Source organism: Taudactylus pleione, unplaced genomic scaffold (genome assembly GCF_031769625.1).
Source record: "Taudactylus pleione unplaced genomic scaffold, aTauple2 ptg000439l, whole genome shotgun sequence".
In the NCBI taxonomy this organism is placed as follows: domain Eukaryota; kingdom Metazoa; phylum Chordata; class Amphibia; order Anura; family Myobatrachidae; genus Taudactylus; species Taudactylus pleione.
Genome location: NW_028284841.1, coordinates 1,845,279 through 1,870,000, shown reverse-complemented (window position 1 = coordinate 1,870,000; position 24,722 = coordinate 1,845,279). Strand labels below are relative to the sequence as shown.

The following is a 24,722-nucleotide window of genomic DNA, read 5'->3' as shown; positions in this document are numbered from 1 at the left end:
TAATAACAGATGTAATAGCTATTAAATCCTCATTCGGCATGGTGAGATGCACCAGTGGGATCACCATCACTTGGCATTGTCTGTCATTGTGGATTTAGGACAAATAGATGGGATTTGTACAGTGGTTCTATTCACTCTGAGTGGCCAAGTGTCTGATCATGCAGCCGATAACACACTCAGACAGTCATGTTTTCCTAGTGGTGATTCAACTATTTGCTTAGAGATGCAGTCAGTGTAAAAAATGCTGCATTGCTTGGATATTATTCAGAAACATGCTGTTTTTATTTCCTACATGAAAACAAGAGGGCCGGTGCTTTAAGTGTGTGGTTCTAGTTGAATGGCAACAATTTTGTGGTTTTGGAGGCCGCCTTTGTGAATGCAAGTAATAATTACCTTCATTTCTTGGAATAAGCTGTAATACTGAGGGGTAGTCATATTTCAAAGCTTTTTACCTATACAGGAGTTAATCTATTTATTTACTTTTGTGTGTGTGGATAGGCAATGTGTGTATATACATATGTACGTGTGTATATGTAATATTACATAAATAATACATAAACACTTGTGACCCTCCCCAGCTTCGCACTGGAGCAATTTTTAATTTACGGCTATGGTCTTTTTTTTAACTGAGGTCCTATAAGATTGCCGTGTAGACGACATTAGTTGTTTATTCTCCGGAAGTAAACACAAAATGAGTTTGTTTTGACGTGACACGCAAAAGGGCCACGTCAAGTTGTCCATGTGCAAAACAGTCTCCTCTAAGGTCACCTCCAGCCACGTTAAGTGCTTGTCCCTGTGCTTTATAATTTGTCATGCCAAAGCAGACTCTTACTGGGAATTGGACTTGTTTGAAATTAAAGAATTGTCTTTCAAATAAATGAAATAGGAACAGTAAAAAAAAATTAAATGTTGCATTAGTAAACAGGGCTTACACCAATTTTTCTGGAGAAACCAGATAATACATATCAATCTCTATATGGTGTAGAATAAAGTTCATTATTGTAATATATCTTTAATGGTTTAGGCAGCGTAAGCCAAGAAAGCGCTCGGACATCCGTTTTTTCATTGATTTGCTTCACTAAAATTGTCACTCCTCAGCTCCCTTTTGTCATACATTAATGTATCATACACCTAAGTTCATACATTAATGTATCATACACCTAAACCTTCCTCGTCAAATGCTCTATAGAATAGTGAAAACTGCATGAAAATCCATCCAGTGGTTCTCTAGATTAGCCCAAACAAACAGACAGACGCCTACCAGGGACATATACAAGTTCTTGATATATGTCGCAAGACTGAAACGTTGATCACAGAACCTGACACAGCTTGTCGTTTATTCCATCTCTGAGTCCTTAGAGTGCCGCCTTGCATGCATTATATTGGAGTTTGGGTTACTCTGGAGGGCACCTGGGCAAGTATACCTAAGCTATTTGTGGAGTGCCAGTTTACGGACTTATCCAATGGCGGCACTCAATCCAGAAATAAGCTCCAAGCAAGTGTAGTGACACTTGCTTGGAGTGGATTTATTTGTGGACTGAGTGCCACAATTAGAGGGGTAATATTTTGTTACTGTCCCGCTGCTATGTGGCTCAAATTTGGAGGACACCTGCTTTGAGGATTTATCACTGAATTGAGGAGTGTTTTGTGTGTGTGTATGTGTATATATGTGTGTGTATGTATATATATATATATATATATATATGTGTGTATATATATATATATGTATATGTGTGTATATTATATATATTTTCATGTAATATATATATATATATATATATTTGTGTGTTTATGTGTAGATATATATGTTTATACACACACACACACACGTGTGCACTGTGCATGCTCTATAGCCAAGTGCAAACAACTGCTGGTGTAGCCAAGTCATACGTACCTCAGTTGCATCTTCATTTATGGCTGGTGGTGCGAGACTGGGTGCTATTGAGACATTCACATGTAAGCTAAACAAGAGAGTTTCAGCATTGCTGGGCTATGCAGGTTTGTACTTGTTTGAAAATATTTATATATGCAAAGTTGTGCTACTGTTATTTATCCAGCTGTGAAGTCTCACCGAGTGCCGTCCTTTGTACCTTACGTTTTATGCTTCTTCTGGAAGGGCACCGGAGCATTGCTTTAGTATTCTGAGTGCCGGGCTGGCTTGGACCCCGCAAATGGTAGAGGTAGAGAGTATACAGGTAGAAAGAGGTCCCACACGCGGAGGGGCAGGAGGTGGAAGAAAGGTCAGACGAAGACAATGATAGATAACGTTTTCAATTTATCAAATTATGAATTAACTGAAGATGAAATATCAGTTCTAGCGTTAGGACTTACCTATGTCCCTACTTTCAAGGGTCAAGATTTTGATTTTTCAGTTGATCTATATAAATTAGGTAGAAAATTAAGATTACGTGATTACTTTAAAGACAGTGACTCTGATATGTGTAGACAGAAGATCAATCTGGGTAATTGTTCCAGCACATTTGATCCTGTTTCCACCAACGGTAGCATTAAAACGTTCTTACGATTGGTGGAAAGGGAATATATTGAGGGGAATATTGGACATAGAGTGTACAATAATTTGACGATTAGACAGAGAAAAGCGATTTTGAGTTTACAGAATAATGATAAAATCGTAATAAGACTGGCGGACAAGGGCGGGGCGGTGGTTGTGCTAGACTTTGACTATTATGATCAAGAAATTAAGGAACAATTAAGTGATAGGAATGTGTATACTAAAGTAAATAATAGTCCAGTATCATCGGTAAAATCGAAGGTAGACACGTTAATTCAACTAGGTGTGTCTGCAGGATACTTGGATGAATATTTAGCTAAAATATTAACTACGGAGCATCCAGTATGCCCAATCTTTTACACAATACCGAAGATACATAAGTCATTGGCGCAACCACCGGGCCGCCCCATAGTGTCCGCTAGATCCTCAGTCCTACAACCATTGGCACAGTATGTTGATTTACTATTACAGCCGATAATTTCCAATAGTAGAAGTTATATCAAGGATACTCCTGATTTGTTGGCTAAATTAAAAAACATCGATAATATTCCAGAAGATCTATGGTTTGCTACGCTAGACGTTACATCACTTTACACGGTGATCCCGCATGTACAAGGTGTGGAGGCAATAAGGGAGGTTGTGCAATATTCTGAGTATGTGGGCCCCCCGATAGATTTTTTTATGTGACATGGTTTATTGTGTGTTGGAAAATAATCATTTCCAATATGGTGACTCTTATTTTGTGCAGAATGCTGGGACTGCGATGGGATCTAATTTGGCGCCAGTATACGCAAATTCATACATGATACAATATGAATGTAAATATATATACCCAAAATACGGTCCCAGCATTCTGCACTATTTTCGTTTTATAGACGATATACTGATCCTATGGCGTGACACTGAAAATTCTTTCCACCAGATGGTGGATGAACTAAACGAGTTACAGTGTCCAATTAAATTCACGAGAAATATACAATTTGAGAAGATAGAGTTTTTGGATGTATGTATATTTAAGGGTGAAAATGGACTAGGAACCACTTTATTTCGGAAGAAAACAGACAGGAATACAATTTTGCATGCAACAAGTCACCACCCTAAGGCTCTAAAAGAGGGCCTTCCAGTGTCACAGTTCATTCGTGTTTTACGTAACAACACTGAGACGGAATCATCAGAGATACAGTTAAATGAGATGGCGCAAAGATTTTTGACACGAGGCTATTCTAAAAAAGTGGTGAACAGATGTTTGAGTAGAGCTCGTTATATTCATCGGGAGAAAAGTCAACGGAGTGAGAAAACAACTAGTGACAGAATGATAGTAACCACCCAGTATAACACCAGAGCAAAAGGTTTCGCAAAGGCGGTAAACAAATACTGGCCAATTATAGGCACAGATGTGGCGTTCAAAAGTGTGGCGAGGAAGCCAATAGTAGCATTCAAGAGAGGTCCAAATCTCAAACAGCTACTTATGCAACCAACAAAAAATTTCCACAAGAAAATGGAAGGCACATGGCTACAAAGGAAGAAATTGGGATGTTTTCGTTGCCTAGGCTGCACGACTTGCAGCAGTATGATCCCTGGCAAGGATTTTGCGCATCCACATACAGGAATTAGAATTGGGATCAAACATTGGCTAACATGTACATCCACCTTTGTTATCTACATCTTGATGTGCCCTTGTGGCCTTTATTACGTGGGAAAGACTGTAAGAACATTCCGTGAACGCATGGCAAATCATCGAATGTCAATTAGGCAGGCCATCAATGATGGTAGAAGCGATAAACCTGTAGCTCGTCATTTCATGCAAAAGGGACATCATGTATCGATGTTGAAAAGCATGTTAATTGATCATGTCCCAGTGTTAGAAAGGGGTGGTGACCGTGAAAAATATTTGTTGCAAAAAGAAGCACGGTGGATTTTTAATCTGAATACGATTGCTCCTAGGGGATTGAATGAGAACATTAACTACCGTTGCTTCTTATAAAAACACTCTGTCTGTTTTTCTTGTTAATCCAGATCCAATGTGGAGATATGTGATTATAACACATTGATATATGTAGTAATTAATAATGGTTCCTAAAGTGAACATGGGTCTGTAGGATTCAAGCATAAATTATTTGTATAATTAAGGTAATATAAAGAAAGTGGTTAATAGGTTTGCACGAATATATCTTTTTAATGTTTAATAGATGTTTTTTAATATATTTAGTGATAGCATTAAATGTAAAAGGTGATATATTTCACATTATATTGTCTAGAGTTTGGACTATAGGTAGGGCGCACAACCCCCCAATAGTAAGGATTAGCGATATAAGTACATATGGATTGATAAATATATTTCCCTTATTTAATAAAATGAATAAGTGCGCGAATGCATGGGTTAACAAATTGGGTCGCTATAATAACGCAGTGATGCTAGTGCATGAGTTAACATATTGCGTTGCCATGATAACGCAGTGACGCAGGCAAGCTCTCCGTATGCTTTGATGGTCACATGGAAGTGTGTGACGTCGAGGTGGGTTGGAGGTTTGTTGTCTCGCGGGAGCACGGAGCGGACATGGGAGACTGAATTAAACATGCGCATGCGCAGACGGCTGGAACGCACGCCAGCCGGAAACACAGGTGTGATGATTAGATCAAGGATAAAGTTTAAAAGTCCTGCTAATATGGGGGTTTGTTGCGCCTTAGCAGTATACCACGCTGGATTGTTGACAAGTCTTTGTGAGTCTAGAACGGCCCTAAAGTGGACCGAAGTCGACAGACATTGATTGCATAAGTATTTTGACTGTTATATGAACCGCTTTACATGCATTTTACAAGGTTTGGACAATATGCTCCAGTAATGGTGTTGTGTTTACTGGGTGGTGAATAAAACACATTTTGTGATAAGAATATTGAAACAAGGAGTAGTGCCTTCACTTTGTGGACTTATATATATATATATATATATATAAAATACACATACAAGCCGGTCTGTCGCCCGGAGCGCTACTGTTTCCGGAGGGCGCAGGAAACGCCCACCTCCCTCCCAGCGCTATGGGATATATTTAAGCTGGAGGGAGCGGAGGAGGGAAGGGGCGGCAATACAGGACGGCGCTGAGCGCAGCACAGCCTAGCGCCAGCCCTGCATATATATATATATATCTATTTTCAGATGGACTCTAGCTCTAGGACAGGCCTGGCCAAGCCTCCCATAGATCAGCTGGTAAAGCATGTTGGGACTTGTAGTATCACAAAGGTGGAGAGCCACAGGTTGGTCAGGCCTGCTCTAGGATAAGGCTGGTGGCAATTTAACCAGGCGTATGGATAGGGGTGGTATGGTCACATGGATGAGTACATCCCAGCACACAGATAAATATCCAATCTTTTCTTAACGCATACAATTCGGGTGTAATTATGACCAGCTTTTTCTCTGTCTGTGCTGGGCCTAACTATGCCTCACTACTACACTCCCACATTGCCACAGAGATTTGCTAGGGAGCACTATCTGGTAAATGCTAAACTACAACAGAGCCCATAGACTGCACCAATATTCCTGTGACTACAGCTTGTCAATTCAATAGTAGTCAGTAAATTATTGGAGGGAGTTTCAATTCTATGATGTTGGAGAAGTGCACATGATATGCCATCCGATCAGTGTGTGAATACCGATAATGGTGATCCAGCTTCACAATATCACCTGCACATTGAGTATTTTGCCTTGCACCCCCATAAAAGTGCACAGGAAAATACATGATATTGGGCTACCCTAATTTTAGTTCACTTAATGTTGCGTGACGTAACATCACATAGAATTGAATTCCCCCATTGGAATGATTGTTGTCTGAGGAATAAAGCCGCTGATGCACCCGGGATTGAGAATTTGATGTGTTCATGAGGAAGCATTTTCATAGTTTGTAGAAACCTTGGTATAAGGGTATTCCTTACAATGCAAGACCCCTACGTTAGTAGCTGTAGATAAAGAAAAACCATGGGTTAGATCAGAAGCTTTTGGTGACACTGTCCATGTATTTAAGTTTGACAAACCCAAATGTAATTATTGGGAAACTTGTAATCTACACACTATAACAAAAGTAAATATTGCACATAACCTACCAAGGTTTGCTTGGATTTCTAGTTCCACAGCTCCTGGTGACCACAGGTGTAAGTACACCTGATCATATGTTATCTTTGCTCAGAACTGCATTGTGAGCTATGAAAATGAGCTTTTATTTCCCAGCTGTCTATATCCTCCTGACCACTAGATGTCACAATTACTACAGGAGCCTGAGAGGTTACTAAGGGCCTGGTGGAAATTCAACTATGTATCACTGCATTTAACATATCACTGTTTCCACATAGTATATGCCAAAAAAAATCTGATACAGTGTGATATATAGAAGCAAGGAACAACTGGAATAATGAAATTTCAAAAAGAAGTCTTTTTAAAGGCTGGTTGTAACAATTCTGTTGGGTATTGTAAATGCCTCAGGTGCACTTGATACCGCCTTCACGTTCCTGGCGTTTCGTTATACTTTTTATGGAAAGATGGATTGAAGTTCAATTTAAGAAAATTCGGTAATCCCTCTCAGGACATACTGTAACAGCTGGTATTTCTGTGCTGCAGCAAATCGATTCCATACAGCCGTCACTAATACTCCTGAGTGGCTTCTGATACAAAATTCCAAAGGGTACTCGGGGTAATGGGGCCAAAGAAAACCGCATCATCAGTGCAAATATGTAGCTTGATTTGTTGGACTGGAAATAGAGCAGGCTCAGGCCAGAAATGTATTAACATTTCACTAGTCCGTATTTAATCGGGTTATCCCTTGTACATCTGATAGGGTCTTCACTGTGCGCATTTACAAAGCTCTGTCTGCCAAGCGGTAAATTTTGACGTAGGGGGGAAAACACTGTATTTGTGAAAATGAGAACATACTGTTTTTATTATATGTATGACAAATTATCGTTGGAAATTCTGATTTTATTATTGTCCTTTGTTTATATAGCGCAGACCTGTTACGCAGCACTGTGCACTGACCATGCTTATTACTTGCAATTGCTTTTGACACTCCAGAAAATAAAAAAAACTAGAGCAAAGTATACATTGCTGTACTCTTCTGGCCTAGTGCTGCTCTGCTTTCCAGCCATGTCTTTATATCATTAGACAGAATTGTTTATATGTGTTGTGTAAATTATTTATGGAAAATTGTGCAGTAACCAAGGACATTATAAGATGATAAAAATTATTATATAAATGTACTCAGCAATGAATGTAAGTAATCTGAAGGTGAATTATACGTTTTTAGGTTTTATATTTTTTCAAGAGTTCATGAAAAAAAAAATAAGTTTAGTAATAATAATTTTATATATACCATTGTAATGTCCATTTTATTATCATATATTTTTACATTTGTCTATACTTATTCATTTATTTTTTACTTTTTGGGTAAAAACATGGTTGAACAATATGTTTGCATTTCGTATTTCACTTGGCGATTTCTTGTGTAATAATTTGCTGGCTGATAACTGAAAGTGCTGACCCTTTTGTTCAGTCATTTCAGAACAGTTGTACTGTTGTAAAGGATAATTAGTTGCCTATATGGTTTATCGATGTGTTTGACGTATGCCATATGACTTATTCTGCACAAAGAACTCATAAGGCATTATTTGTGCAGCTTCTCAACAATTCACTGATAAAAAGTTTTGCAGTGTTCAACCTGGCTCTTATTAGTGTTGCGCGATGACGACCCTAACTGTGTGGAGTTTGTATATTCTCCCTGTGCTGGTGTGGATTTCCTCCGGGTGCTCCAGTTTCCTCCCACACTCCAAAAATATACTGGTAGGTTAATTGGCTCCCAACAAAAATTAACCCTAGTGTGTAAGTATGTGCATGTGGTAGGGAATATAGATTGTAAGCTCCACCGGGGCAGGGACTGAAGTGAATGGCCAAATATTCTCTGTAAAGCGCTGCTGAATATGTGTGCGCTATATAAATAACTGGTAATAAATAAGCAAACATAACTTAAGGGCTTCTATACATTAACTCTAATAGGTGTGTGTATATATGTGTGTATGTGTGTGTGTATATGTATGTATATATATATATATATATATATATATATATATAAATATCTGTTTGTGTATACATACACTATGGGGAGGGGGTGATATATCCCACATACAACACACTGGTGATGCTATAATGTGTATTCAACACACAAGTGATGCTTAAAAAATTATATTCTCTTGGTCGGAATCAAACTCCTTGCCCAATGCAAACTTCTGGCAGCCTAAATAATCTCTTTATAAATGATGAAGAGTCATTACAATGAGTTCATCTATCATCTCTTCAAATATCAATACGAAAACTTTTATAAGGTATAATGCACCCAATTTCTGTAAATTATTATGTATTTAAGGGATCGTCTGGGAGTTAAAGGACCTGTATAAAAGCATATCTAGCTCTCATCTCAAGGCCATGGTATGCATTGGAATTTCTGAAGTAAGACTCTAGTTGTCCACCCATTCAGAATATACTGTAGACTCCTGGACTCTAGGGTACAGATGTGTCCTCGCACTCCTAGCCGCAATACGCCATGCTGCGTGAGTTGCCTAACACAAATGAATAGCGCCAAGCAGTGTAGCGTAGCTACTTTTTCTTCTTGCATCTTATTCACACCTCAGACGCAGCGATGCACCACTCAGTCTATACCAGAGACACCAGGCTGTAAATTTAACTGCACAGGAATTAGTTTTAAATATGTTCAAAGTCGCAGATTAAGCACAACGGAACTTGGCGTGAAAAAAAGCTGTGGAAGTTGCATTGCAGCATTCATTATACAGATTCAGACTCATTCACACATATATACACAAGTGTCGCTTATCAGATTAATCAGTGCAGTCTTGTTAAGCAGTTTTGTTGCATCACGTTGCTACTAAGGACCATATTCAATTATAGCCGAAAAGTCTGAGGTGGGACTTTTCGCCATCATCACCGTTTTTGCAGGGGATAAAGTATCGGGCGCGTGCCCGCTTATCCCCATATTCAATTAGGAATCGGCGAAAACGGGACCCTGCGGAAAGGTAAGTATCAAAGTCCTGTCACTTTAGGGGAAATCAGCCTGTCACCCCCCCAAAAGATGGTCTGACATGGGGGATCACTATGGTTACCCCCGATTTGGCCTGCTGATGGTAATTGTGGTTTTTAAACAGCCACGGCAGGTGCATAAATGTGTCTTTGAAGAAGTGGTAAAGAATAGCATTTAGCTTTAATTTAAAAAAAAAAAAAAAAAACTAGTCCCATCATATTTGGGATACATGAAAATGGATGCAAGCATATTTTTAAGTCCCTAAAGTGATTTTTTAAAATTCTTCAAAAATCCACCTGCCGCAAGCACCCGCATTCTAGAAAACACTTGCCGCATATTTGGGGACCCCCCCTGAGTCAATTTCGCAAATTTTTTACTTTGTCCCCAACTTTTTTTTTTGTCCCCAAAATTAAACCATTTTTTTAGGGGTGTCCTATGCTAATTTTTTTAAATTTTTTGACACAAAACCCCAATTCTGCACTTTTTTCCGCCACCTAAGCAGTGGTGAAAACGTATCCCCGTTTTTTTACAAAGACTTTTCGCACCTGTGAAAAGTCTTTGAATTTGAATATGGGGATAAGTGAAAATGGCAAAAATGACATCATCGGCGATAAATTATCGCCGATAACGGACTTTTCGCTCCTAATTGAATACCGCCCTTAGATCCATATATACAAGCCCAAAACTCCCTTGGAGCAAACCGACTCACGGGACATGCAGAGAAGGACTGTTTAACGTGACTGCAGCAATAGTGACACATCTATAGGTAACCTAAGCTCCCAAAAATAGGCACTTTGTTTCTTGCAGTGTAGCCTGCCGAGCTGTTTTGGTTGTGTGGCTGAGAGAGGAGCTGCGGAAAGGAGCAGTTATTAGACAGTGGCGCACTGACTAGGGTCGGTCATCAGATATAAATCGATCTTGGGCCTAGATATTAGCCGAATTTATCAGCCATATTACTAATTTTGCCACAGTATAGACGTTTGTATTATAAATCATTAAATTCATCCCAATATTTAATATTTTAATATTTAACACAGCAACTGACTTCAGGAGGTCATGATTGCTGGTCCCAGGTCTTCCCTCAAGAGTAGGGACAGTAGATGCTCTCTGAAAGCCTGCGTAAAGCTGCTGCCAATGCAACGTGCATGCTGGGCTCATGGTCTTCTCTGTCTGATAGGAAGCATATTTAACTTTCTAGCTGCCGTTAGATTCCACCAGGGCTAACCACAGCCATTCAAAGCTGAGAGGTGACTGAAGAAGCTGGTCTCCAGCGTGCATGCATGGTTTAAACTTTGGTATCGATACCAAGTTAACTATCAGTGTGATCCAGATTTTATATTGGGACCCTTGGTTTGTCCAATGCTAACATGGACTGTTGTTCTTTTAGGTAAGTGAGCTGTAACCGAAGGAAGTCAGTGCACATTTAGGGGAAGCTTAATGCTTTACAGCACAGACTATTTAACTAGTCCTTTTGTGGTAGGGCTGAAATGCAGTGGAAATGTTGTTTTTGTGAATAAGTTAATTGTCATGGCAAAGAGGGACTTTACAATTAATTGAAATTCATCTGATCACTCTTCATGACATTCTGCAGTATATGGAAATTGCCATCATAAAAACTGATGCAGCAGTGAAAACCAAGACTTGTGTCAGTCTCAAAATGTTTGGCCATGGCTGTAGATGTTGACCTTTTAGTGTGTAGACCTTTTGTCCCTATTGACCTAACAACTGGTGTCTATCTAGACATTGTCGACCTTTTAACTGTCTGTCTATAATCCGGATACCGATTGAGCCAAGGATGAAGCCTACACTGTATACCAAGCAAAATCTACAGTCCAGATGCAGGCAATTGACCACAACACCCAGTCCAGATGCAGGCAATTGACCACAACACCCAGTCCAGATGCAGGCAATTGACCCCAACACCCAGTTCAGATGCAGGCAGTTGACCCCAACACCCACTGCTGGGGTTACTACCATTAAGATTAGAATGGTGCTTGTGACTATTGCCATTGTTGGTTAAAGTGGTGCATATCTTCTCTATTTACCAACCTCTTTAAAATGCTAAATTACATATCCCTCAACTCCTCCATTATGAGCCTATTAAACCATCATCACCTTCCCACTGCCAGAAATCATTTGGGCTTGGCTGTCCTGCTGCTAATTTGGGTACAGTGACTGCTGCTGCAGAAATGTTTATGAACCTTGTCCATTTTCAGCAAAGTTTTGTAATGTAATTTACTCTTTTCTTGTTTTGTTCATACTGTCTCTGTTTACATACCGTGTAAGGAGCTGCAGACCCCTTGTGGCGCCATATAAATAACAGCTATAATAATACAGGGTGTTTCACTCGCTATTGGCCCCAAAGTTTTTCTAATAATAACTTTTAAAGTAATTTACATAATTTAGTGAAATTTGACACAGCCCCACCTCATGTCTGTGTGTTACATATAATCAGGAGGCAGCTTGTTACACTGCTCTATACGTGTGCTTCATAGTTGCCTTGGAATGTCCGGGAGACTTTCAGAATATTGGGAGGCCTTCTGGACCCCTGTTAAGGCAAGCTTACCTCACAGGTGCCCACTGTGCCTCCAGAGTCCATACTGTCTCTAGAATTATTGGTGTGTGCACAGGAGGTGTAGAATGAGGATCCTTGTGACTCAAGTGCACAAGGCTTGTGTTACAATGCATTTTTTTATTATTTGTTTTTGTTAAGTTATGAGAAGTCAAAAATTATGTTTGATAGAGAGATTTTTGATAGTTTGGAAAAATTCTCGTGCCCTATTTATACAGCCCTATCAACATAATAATATGTTTGTTGCAGCAATTCGTTTTCTCAGCCTTTAATCACACCATAACACAAGTGATTGGGCGGAAGTAACATCACTGCTCATACACTTGGTTATTGCTGCCATAACTTTTACAGTACAATAAAACAATTTTTCACCTGATTGAAAAGGTGTAGTATATTTAGTCTACATAAGAATGTTGATATCGTCGTAGTCGCAATATGGAACATGTTGACACTGCTATGTTGCCTTTTACTAACCCTAACAGATCTTTTGACATTGTCGACATTTCCGATGTTGACATTGTGCAGGTGTTGATATTAATTATGTCGACATTTTAACCATGTCTACATCATCAACGTCGATTTTCTTCTACATTGTAAACTGTGACATTCTGATTGCATACCTAATAATAGTATATTCCCTTCAGCTCTTCTACTCTATTTAGCCTCCGGTAGCATGCTGGACACACCCCTGGGTGCAGCACCGTAACAGGGTGGCTGTGTGCCCTGCAGGCTTTGGGCCTGATTCAGACCCACTCGCGAGCGGCTGTCCGCTCGCAAGTGGGTCGATGTTATGCACTGAGCATGCGCACGACGGAGGGAGCTCCGTCGTGCGCATGCGCCAGACGCGACGAGCGAAGGAAAGTCCTTCGCTCGTTGTGTCCGATCAAAGGGGGCGTGCTGTCAATGTTGATTGACAGCACGCCCCCTTTGGTGGGCGTGCCGGGGGCGTGCCTCCCTGACGGGGGCGTTCCCACGGGAACGCCTCCCGTCAGAAGCCGGCCCATCACTAGTGATGTCAGTGGGAGTGATTTTGGCTCTGATAGAGCCAAAATCACTCCGGAGCTTGCGGTTGAAAACCTCAACCGCAGGCTCCGGCTCGCAATTTCGATGGTCGCGATGGTCTCGACCATCGCGGCCATCACAAAGCACGCTCGTATAGCCTGTGGGTGGTGACCCACAGCTATACGAGCGTCCAGGAGGACGCTCCATGAAAATGGAGCCCAGCCCTCATTCAGAGCGTGCGCTCTGCTCAGAGCGTACGGCTCTGAATGAGGGCCTTTGTCCATAAACAGATGACATCACACCTAGGGGCAGGGACCGCCGTTTTTAGTTAGTAGATCACTGCCTGTTGCGTCCTAAGAATGCTACGGCGGTTTCACAGTAGCGCTAGTGACTGCAGGGTATTGTTCCAGGCACCTTGCAAGCCACATGCAGGTGCTGTGGGGCAGCGATGGTACCACCCCAGGGCCCTACACCCTGCGTGACAGCACAGCTTGCACACCCCTAGTTACAGCCCTGCCACGGTGGCACTAGCCCATGAGTGGAACAGGGAATGGCAGTGCACTTAGGTGCTACTTGTGCAGTCTACTTGATATGTTTTTTCAAAAGTAGGCATGCATGAGTAAGACATTCCCTATGATGCACCTGATGTACAGTATATATGGTGCAACTTATGAGGGAATTCTGCCAAGTACATTATGCACTTGTCCTATATACAGTGACTTGTAAGGCCAGTGATCTATAGAGCTTACCGATCTAAGTATTTATTGTAATGTATCTACAGCCATGGCCAAAAGTTTTGAGAATGACACAAGTATTGGTTTTCACAAAGTTTGCTGCTTCAATGTTTTTAGACCTTTTTGTCAGATGTTACTATGGTATACTGAAGTAAAATTACAAGCATTTCATAAGTTTCAAAAGCTTTTATTGACAATTACATTAAGTTTATGCAAAGAGTCAATATTTGCAGTGTTGACCCTTCTTTTTCAAGACCTCTGCAATTCGCCCTGGCATGCTGCCAATCTACTTCTGGGCCACATACTGACTGATGGCCGGCCATTCTTGGCTAATCAATGCTTGGAGTTTGTCAGAATTTGGGGGTTTTTGTTTGTCCACCCGCCTCTTGAGGATTGACCACAAGTTCTCAATGGGATTAAGGTTTAGGGACTTTCTTGGCCATGGACTCAAAATTTACATGTTTTGTTCCCCGAGCCACTTAGTTATCACTTTTGCCTTATGGTAAGGTGCTCCATCATGCTGGAAAAGACATTGTTTGTCACCAAACTGTTCTTGGATGGTTGGGAGAAGTTACTCTTGGAGGATGTTTTGGTACCATGCTTTATTCATGGCTGTGTTCTTAGGCAAAATTGTGAGTGATCCCACTCCCTTGGCTGAGAAGCAACCCCACACATGAATGGTCTCAGGAAGCTTTACTGTTGGGATCTTCACTGCTGGTCTTCATGCGTCCGGCGGTATTTTATACCGATCCCTTTTGGAGGCAGCCATTTTGTGGCTGAATCAGTATTCATGAAAATGCAGCCTATCAGTTCACCAATGAAGTCAGTCTGGCATGAGAGACATAATGTCTGCCTTCACCACGTGTAGTTAATGGGTACACATTATAATAACAGAGTTGTGTCGGTATTGCTTAAAATGTATTTTGTAATCAAAAACGGTTGTTTTAAGAAATTTGAAAACCTGTTTTATTGCCCATAATTTTTTATTTATGAGCATATTATGCTCTATCAACGGTTACTCAAATCTGACATTGAAAGCTAAAGAGAATTTCTTTCCATCATAAAAACAGTTGCGTGGAGTAAGTACAGTTTGCAGCATAATTCTCCTCCATCTGTACAGTGTGTCCTTGGCGAGTGCTGTGCTTTTGTGGACAAACGCCTGGCCTGACTTTAATCTCCATGTTATGTAGGCCTGACAAAGTACAGAAACCTTTGTCACCCTCCAATGGTTACCAGTGATCTCTCGAATGTTGCAATGTGCTTTCCTTTCCAAGCTGAGTAATTGCATTGTCACTGTGAGAGGAAAAGTGTGCTTTTTATAGGGATATTTGGGGAATCGCAGAAATGAATCATAGGCTTAGTCAAAGTAAATGTGGTTATTTCCTTGTTGTGTGGCCAAATTGAATGTTCATTGAGTTTCCTGAGTTTCCTCCTTCATTCCCCCCGTAATTATTGAAGACAGTTTTAAATGCTCCACATTTGGTTTTCTTATGATGTCATGTAACACATAAAGTGCTGTGGGTAGACACATCGTCAGTCTGCAGCAAAATCTATAAGGCCCCTGCTGCTCTTTTTATTGAAGGTTAAATAAAAAAACCTTTCTCTATTGTCCTTGATGGCTGTTTTCAGCAGTGTCCTAAGGGTTCTTATGTGGGTTACACACTGGAACGACGAATCAGCTGACCGGTGATCTAACGATTTGATAAGGTTATGTATAATCGATATTGTGTATATATGTACAGTATATACACTTACCAATCAGGCACCCGATATGTCTGAGAAGAAGAACCAATTGTGATGTAATTTTCACTGGGACCCGTGGCCAGCGTATGGGTCATTCATTTGGTCGTATGTACACACAAGCAGATGTGAATGATATATTGCATCTGCATTGCAGCACAGCCGATGCGATATATCTATGAAGGCTTCGTTCACAGATATATTGGGTGGTATTCAATTTGTCTAAAGTGACGAGATCGCGTGGCGCTATTCAATTGTTGCAGATCGTGCCCATAGTGGTCACGTAAAACGGCTACCTCAGACTAAAGTGCTGGGTACGTTCGCGAATAGTGCCGTTTGGGGTGCCCAAACAGGTTACTTTTTGCCCATTTCAGCTCGCACTCCCCTAGGGCTGCTAGCTGAAATGGTGCGCCGGCAGCGGATCGCGTCCGACAGGAGCAACAATTAAATAGCTCCTGTCGGGCATGTAGGGGGGGGCGATACATTTGAATACTGCCCATTGTGTCTAGACACTCCCAGATGATCGGGACGAAATCTAGTTGGTCAGCTGTACAGACGATATATTGTACAGTGTGTACCCAGCATTACTGTCATAGCAAGGAAACAAAGGAATTACTGTGCATTGTGAAGTCACTGCATTCTGACTTGGTCTGGCTTCACGTTGTTACATTGCCAGTACTGGGCATGTGTAGTTATTGCCTGAAACCTTAAGCATTGTTGTATTCACCCACAAACCTGTGCCTGGTTGCTATGAGAAAAGATGTTAGTTAACGCAAATTATTTATTTTATTTCCATGTAACGAATCAATGACTATGTGTGCTCTTCTGGATATATCTACTAGTAATATGGACACAGCATACGGCGTGTAACTCCACCCATCCCCCTTTCAGCTATACTTACCTCTCTACTGGTGGTCTGTCCAAGCTCCATCATTGGGATGGGAGCCCTTGCTGCGTAATGACAAAGACAATAGTGTAATAATAAAGTGCTCTGTGTTGTCATAATAAAAAAAGTCTGTGTACCAGATGGCTTTTCTGTGTTCTCTTTCACATGGCAGCACAGACGGGGTAATGGTTAGCATTACTGCCTCACTGCCTATGTTTGTGTGGGTTTCCTCCGGGTGCTCCGGTTTCCTCCCATACTTCAAAACTTTACTGGTAGGTTAATTGGCTCCCAACAAAAATTAACTGTTGTATCTACACCGTTCACCTGATTTGGATGTAATTACCCTCAAATCAAATCTGAAAGTCTGCAGTTAAAGCACATCGTGTTTGTTTCATTTCAAAGCCATTGTGGTGGTGAATAGAAGCCAAAATATGAAAATTCTATCAATGTCCCAATATTTATGCACCTGACTGTATCGTAGTAAATCAAGCACATAGTAAATACAACCAAGGTATCTCCCAGTATTCCTTTTTCTCCTCAATATTCCTTGGAGGAGTAGAAACTGCGCACAAGCTTTGGGATAGATATAGAATTGATCCCCCAACAGTGCGTTTTATCAAATGGTTTATTTCGATACATTTAACATGGGGAAACAACTTGTAGGAAAATACAAAAAAGGGAAAAATAAATAAATGCTTATCTTTCAAAATGGTACCCAGTCCTCTTGGATATGAGTGTCCACTGTCTATAGAGCCTGGGTCAGGGTGTCTCAACGCGTTTCGTCCAGCATGGACTTCTTCAGGAGTGGATCAGTGACTTTTATTAATTTATTGATTACGTCACATTTACATTACCCCTTTTTACATCCCATTGAGGGAATCACTATATTTGTGCACTGTCCCTACACACGATTTCTCTCTCTCTCTATATATATATATATATATATATATATATATTATCCTGAATAGTGAAGAGAGTGCACTCCTCTGGTTTCTGAGTCACCCAACTGAATTTATTGGCTTACATTTATTTCTTAGGTCACAGGGGTAGAAGTTGATGTTTCTTAGAGACCTTCAACAGGTTAGTCCAACAAGTATTTTCTTACAGCTCACACACACACACACACACACACACACACACACACACACACACACACACTGTCACAATTGAATTTGCTCCCGAACGCTTTAGGTGAGTGTTATTTCTCTCAAACAATTGAATCGCCTCCTGGATGTCCAACGATCATGTTTAGGGTTTTGGTGTCCTATGTCTGGTATAGTGTAGGTCAACCTGTGGCTCTCCAGCTGTACTGAAACAAGTACCAGCATGCTATACCAACTGCTCGGTGGGAGAACATAATGGGACTTGTAGTTTCACAACAGCTGAATAGCCACAGGTTGGCCAGGCCTGTGTGTCCTGGTTTGTAGTGTTAAATGGATACGAGCATAATAGCATTCTATTATATTCTATTCAGTTATTGATCAGTTCATACTGGGATGTCTGGAAAAAGTGTAAAAGTAATCTTTATTAGTGGTCATGTAAGCTTGTAGTGTTTGATGCCTTCCTATCTTTGGGTTTAGAGGGCATCTCATTTTTTATACAAGGTTTATTTTTGTTTTAGCTATAACACTATAGAAGCATGACCATATAAAATATCCTTTATTGTAGCATAATATGGTGAAGGTCCATATAGCTTGCGTTGCTTTATGTACCATACTGTACATAATAGCAGAATTGCATATGCTTCATTTACATCAATCTTATAAACCAAGTTAAAAAGAAATATTAATGATTTCACTACCCTTATGTTATATAAACAGGACATTCACCAAGGCCATCATCTAATTAGCAAATTCCTTCACTGGTTTACTTTACTAGTCAACAACCAGTCTTGGTTTGGAATAATGACTTGCTATGGAGGCAGCAAGCATGGTGGATATATCCAACACCTGGTCCTAGCTGATCAAGCCTGACTCATTCTGTGCAGTGTTGTAGTCTCAGCCTGTGGCCCAGCATTCACTACTACCGCTCCCAGGAGATCTCGCAGATTGACTTTTGGCAGCTTCGCCTGGTAGTCTGTTCTTTTTCTATCACTGAGGCAGGTTTGATGGCCGATGAGAACAGCTTGGCCCACTTCTTGTCTGCCCGATTTCCTATGAGCTTTCAAATCTCAGACCCTATTTTTTGTAACTTTTTTTGGTTATGTGTAGGGCTATATTTTTTTTTAACTGCCAGTTCCAGGGCTCGTTCACACCTCTCAGCTGTTAATGCGCTTTTCAGCCGCTAACTGAAAAAAAAAATCACATTAATAATAGAATGAAACGTCACTTATGGTCTGGTTCCCACCATTGCTTCCTAACCTCTGAACATCCTAATTACAATATTAATACGTAACACAACCTATATTATTCTTTTTTTCTATGGCTCTGTTGTTAAATTTGCATTTCTTTGCTTTTTAGCATCGCTCTTGCACTTTGTGTAAAAGTTTCCATTTTACAAGTCGAGCTACTCCTGCAATATGTGGTGTTTTATAGGGCTTGTAGCCAAAGAAACAAGTGTATTACTGAGCTCTAGTAGCCTATAGAAAAGAACTGTAGTCTGTTTCCTCCACATGGAACGGTTGTCCAAATGACCTTTATACCTGTAAATTTTACTGAAATGAAATTGTAGCTTTCATTCCATTTGGTTAATGTACTGGAACACACACACACAAATGCACTTGATTTACTTATAAAGGGATAACCCATGTTATTGCAATACTGTGTTTTTCAGTAGATCTTTGAATAAAGAGCTTTTAAGTGCCTTATAGGCTAATATGTGTACATAAATAATAATATATTGCTCATTTTGAAGTCCATGAATGTAGTTCTTTTAGTATCAGAAGCATGAGTGTAGCAGTGTCCCAATAACCAATGGAAATCCAAAGAGAAAGCAGTGTTCCTCGGCCTTCAGTAGTCTGTAATGGGGGGGCATCCACTAGACGATTTTATCCCTGTCCAACCTCTTAACGATTTTCCCTTGAAGTTTCCCCTGAAATTTGTCCTTCCACTCTGAACAATGTGCAAAAGATTTGCAAAAGATCTAACGATAAACTATGTTGTTTGAATCTGTGATTGAGAGCTTTCAGCTATAGTGGGCAGATAGTGGTTCATCGTTTGATCGCTCAGCGTAAACGATGTGTAAACGATTTGTAAGCAATCAAGTGAAATTGACCTGCATGTTCAATCGATGGAGGAGACGATCAAACGACCAGCGGGAGCGTGCATCGTACATCGTTAGAAACAATTACTGCACGATTTGCAAACGATGTTCAAACGACGTTTGAACGATTATCGAACGATTTTATCATTATCGTTCAACTTTATCGTCTTGTGGATGCCCCCCATAAGAATGCCAAGTCCGTTCTCACCATAGATACAGTACTCCTGCAATCACTTATTGTTACCTGACAAACACATAATGATTGTTCTGTTCACACCTCTGGCACAATGCACTGCAATAAGTACAACATGCTGTGGCTGCATAACATGAAAAACGTGTAACTTGACAATATCATGAAATAAATCCATCTGTGTCTACCATTGATATCTCCATTATACCTTATATACCAAGTGTTCCCCTTCTGTTTTATGACTGTATCACATGGCCAACATTTATTATTTTTTTATTTGATCTACTGTGTTATGTGGGGCTTCTACATAAGAAATTTTGTATTTCCCCATACAGCTTTTTCTAGATGATTTAGATGTGTTGGGTATGGGATGCCAGAGCTGGGGATCCTGGCGGTCAGAATCCCGATGCCGGCATCCGGACAGGGTTTGGATGCCGGCACCTGTCTGTATGTATCCTAACCCTACCCCTAACCCTCCCTCACCACAGCCTAAACCTAACTCCTGCCACCCACAGCCTAACCCTCCCCTTAGTGCCTAACCCCAAACCCCACTACTTACCGTCAGAACGCCGTCGGAATACCATTGCCGGCATTGAGTTCTGCCATCCTGACAGCCGGGATGGAAACTACATCCAATTTAGATTACTACAGATATGTCCTCACACATTTAACCTCAATACGCCACCCAGCGCGACAGGCCTGGCGTGAGTGAGTAGCTAGGTCCCATACAATTCTGTTAGTGTTGGGTATATTTTTTTGCCAAAAATGCATCTTCGTTGCAATGCAATGCGCCTAGGACACACCAGGATACTGTACTGATTAATTTGATATCTGATACTTGTATATTTGTGTGCACCTGAGTCTGTATATGAAGCACATCAGAACTTAGCGTGGACAAAAGCCACAGCCGCTGCATTGTAGCACTTTGTATACAGATTACACTGTAGCACTTGTAGCACTGCATTGTAGCACTTTGTGTACAGACTCCATCGCACACAGATATACAAGTGTCACATACCAAATTAAATAGGCGATGCATCCTAGTCGCATCACATTGCAGCTAGAACTAATTTACAGTAAAATGGACTCCCGTCTAGCAGAGTCACCAAAAAGGGGCTGTTTGGTGTTATTGCAGCAATGATGTGTTAGTACACATCTGTATATGGGGAAATTAATCATCAAACCTTCAAGAAGGAGAAATACTGTGCCTGTTGCTATGTTTGAGAGCCCAAAAACCTTGGTTCGAGCAGAAATAATGGACCCCATCAGCAGAAACAATTAAATAGCTCCCGTCGACCACCCAAAAATGATGGAACCCCCCCTTTAGCAAGCAAAGCCTCTGATCTGGACACTTACCCTCATCAAACAATGCAAAGATCTCCTAACCTGTGAACACCGCCTTCTTGACCTGCAACCACATTTGCACTTTGCTGTTTTATACCTTTGAACTTGACCCTTAGGCGTTTATTTTCTAAGCGTCGGGTTATAAAACCCGGTGCTTCCAATCATGTTTATGTCTGAAATTAAGTCTGACATTTAAAAGAGCAATGGTTTTACTAGCCGTGTCTTTCTAGTAAACTCATTGTCCTTTTATGTCCTGGCATAAACACTTTCGGAAGTGCCGGGTTTTAGAACCCGACGCTTAGTAGATAAACCCCTTAGCGCCTTTAGGTACAGCCTGGACTGTAATAGGGGTTATTGCTGCAGGCTCTTAGAAATGAAAGTAGATCTGACCTTTGAGGACAGGTTACACAATGCAATTCATCTATTTTTTGTACCCTTGGGCAGATTGAAATCATATTGACTATATTCCCTCCAGACGTACAAGTTTGAGTAGTGTATATTACAACGCTGCTGTTTTCTTTGTCAAGTGTTAATGTACAGCTCACATCAGGGGGTGTTATTTTAACCTGTTGCTTGTAGCACTATGTAATTTTTACATGTCCTTTTAAATTATTGCTTTAATGGAACTAATGTATGAAACAATCGTGCCTTTGAACTGAAATTATTCACTTATTGAGAATGATGATGAATTTGCTTGCTTTCGACATCCTGGCATTAAAATGACAAATCATTTTTATTCTGTTGAATGACTGAAGGACAGGAACAAATTGATCAGCAGACAAGGCAATTCACGTTGGCCACGACATTCCTTTCCCTTTTCACCTTGTCTCCTCTGTCTTATCACACGTAATTATTTCTTCCTTGATTTAAGTACCTGAACCAAAATGAGATTCATTTCACTGCACACTTACTTTAGGATGATAATTGGCCCCTTCATGTAGCAGTGATGTATTTTCTACAGGGCTCAAAGTCACAAAATGTATAAAGTTTTAAAAAGAATTTTGACATGCTTAAAGTGCCATAATTCACAATGTAACAGCGCATTTCATTGTACAAATTATGTTTCTGTTCTTCAGGGGAAAGCTTTCAGGTGACATAAATCGTGCACGACAGATTGGCCTGCAGGTTTTCGACGGCTGACTCTTCCCTTGTGGCTACGGATCTGTGTTCTCCCTTGTGCTCTGATCGTCTTCAACCATGCCAGCTTTATCGACTGGAGCTGGAAGTGACACAGGTAAGCAAGGATAGCACAATTACTCTGTGTGCTCAGGCTGTGTTCCCTGGAGCGCTTACAGTGCACCAACTGTAAGGCTCCTTCATATTGTGCAATAAAGTTCATAATTGGGCTTATAAACATGCCAGCTATAAATTCTAGTATTGAAGGGTTCACCTATTTGCTTTAGTGTCATGTGTACAGCAAACAAAATAATCCTCCACCTAGTTAAGCTAAATAAAAAGTTATACTTAGCCTTGTATTATTGCAGAACATTGAGAGGACACTGTGTGGACTCATGCCACTTTGTATTTCCTTGAAAACTGTGTGCGGCAAACGACTTGTCCCAGAGGTGTTTTGGCACCAGTGGGGGTAGGTAAATAAAAGATCAATAGTTAAATTTTACTGTATATTATTACTGAAAACAAAATGGCACTTAAATTAATTATAATATTTTTCTAGATAGTATAATTAGCTTAGAGATGAGAATTTTTTATAGCACGGAGTTGTGTTAGGTAAAATAAGTTTGCAAAGTCTTTGGCGATACTAGGATATATACAGTCGAGTCACATCATGACCATGTGCTACATTTGATGTCGGCAGCGCGTAGCCCATGAAGTACGTCACGTGCCGTGCGCTGGCTTGGTGTGTATATAAGGTGTGCGATAGGCCATCTGTACACACATCACTCGTTGCGGTCATGGGTAAAAGGGGCAATTTATTTGAGTTGCAAAAAGGAATGATTATTGGCTAAGGGTGACAATATTTCTGATACAGCGCTGTTTGTGAATGGTTCGTGTGCTGCTGTGGTGAAGGTGTATCGTGACTGGACAAATGGCACCATTGCGAATAACCAACATGAAAACTGTTCTCCTGCCCAGCAGCAGAAGCCGACACAAAGGCAGCCAGCACCAGCAGTGGACAGCCTCAGAGGAGCCAGCTGCCAGACTCCCTCTTACTATGTGCAGATGTTCCTAAGTAACTGCAGCCTGGGGGACACAGAATGTGTGATGATTGCTGTGGAGGGAGAAGAAACAGCAGCAGGAAGAGAGGGGAGCACGGAGCACAGGCTCTATGAGGGAACAGGGGAGCACACAGTGTGGGAACAGAAAAAAACACATTTATTAAAAACCTGGTTCTTCTCGTGACCCCTTCCTCCACCTGCCACCCGTTGCCTACCTCTGCCTTCCCAAGTCACCCACTGCCCCCTCTGTCATTACCTCTGCCTCTCCCTGTCACCCACTGCCCCCCCTGTCATTACCTCTCGCCATCTGCCTCTCCCTGTCACCCACTGTCCCCTCTGTCATTACCTCTCACCATCTGCCACTCCCTGACAACCTGTGCCCCCTCTGTCATTACCTCTCACCATCTGCCTCTCCCTGTCACCCACAGCTCCTCCCTGTTATCCACTGCCTCCTACATAACCCACTTGCAAAGACAGAGGCTTCAAAAGGAGCTCATCCTTGCAATGTGTAAGAAATTAAATTATCGCGTTAGCGGTCACTTCACTTCAGTTTTGTCCCTCTGCAGTGCTACTGTGCATGTGCGGTCTGCTGATCCCGCATGTGTGGCGGTCATTCTGCAGTAACTTGATGGGGTCCAGTAATAATTTTTATTGTTATACGTGGTCCCAGAGCAAAAAGGTTTGAGAACCCCTAAGTTAGAGAAATGATACATGATTATTTTTTTTGCTGAGCTGAAACCATCCTATGAACATCTGATTACCAGTGTATATACAACTCAATTATAGTTATCCTCGCGATAAATGTCCCTAAAGATTGTCGAGGTGATGTTTTTAAATGCACTATGTCGGGCGATCTCACACAGTACATTTATGGTGCAATATTTATGGGACCAAGGAGACGTGATTTGGGTGTTTTGCTCAATTATTTCTCAATGTATACCTCACTTAAAATAGATCACAAATAATCCCTCTTCTTTATACCATATGAATATCTCCAAGGTTCTGACCACTTCGGTTAGGGGTCTGGACGGGTGGGATCATCTTCAGCTCTCCTACTTGGGTAGGGTCAGTTTACTTACATCAATTTCGGGAAATAAATAATTGTACCTACTTCAATCGCCTCCTCTTGTACTTACTATAGAAGACACAAAATAAATCAATTTGGCATTTAGTAAATATATTTTTAATCACTAAAGATGCAAAATCACCTGGTAAGTCTGCAACAGACAAAACTTCATGGAAGAAATAATTTTCCTAATCCTACTTATTATAATCATGCTGCCCATTCGTGACT

At 40.9% G+C, this 24,722-nt stretch overlaps 1 protein-coding gene across 2 annotated transcripts in view; it reads left to right on the top strand.

Annotated features, from left to right (window-relative positions):
• The window catches only part of MPP7 (MAGUK p55 scaffold protein 7), a 432,558-nt gene that overhangs the window by 145,049 nt on the left and 262,787 nt on the right, over positions 1 to 24,722 (top strand). Inside the window, exons 1-2 of one of the 2 annotated variants that reach the window (XM_088447792.1) lie at positions 17,552 to 17,596; positions 22,328 to 22,485. In XM_088447792.1, coding sequence (XP_088303918.1) covers positions 22,449 to 22,485 — 37 coding nt within the window. In that variant the 5' untranslated portion in view covers positions 17,552 to 17,596; positions 22,328 to 22,448. Of the gene's footprint in view, positions 1 to 17,551; positions 17,597 to 22,327; positions 22,486 to 24,722 lie in introns of those variants that run through there. The other variant, XM_088447791.1, reaches the window with a different exon arrangement.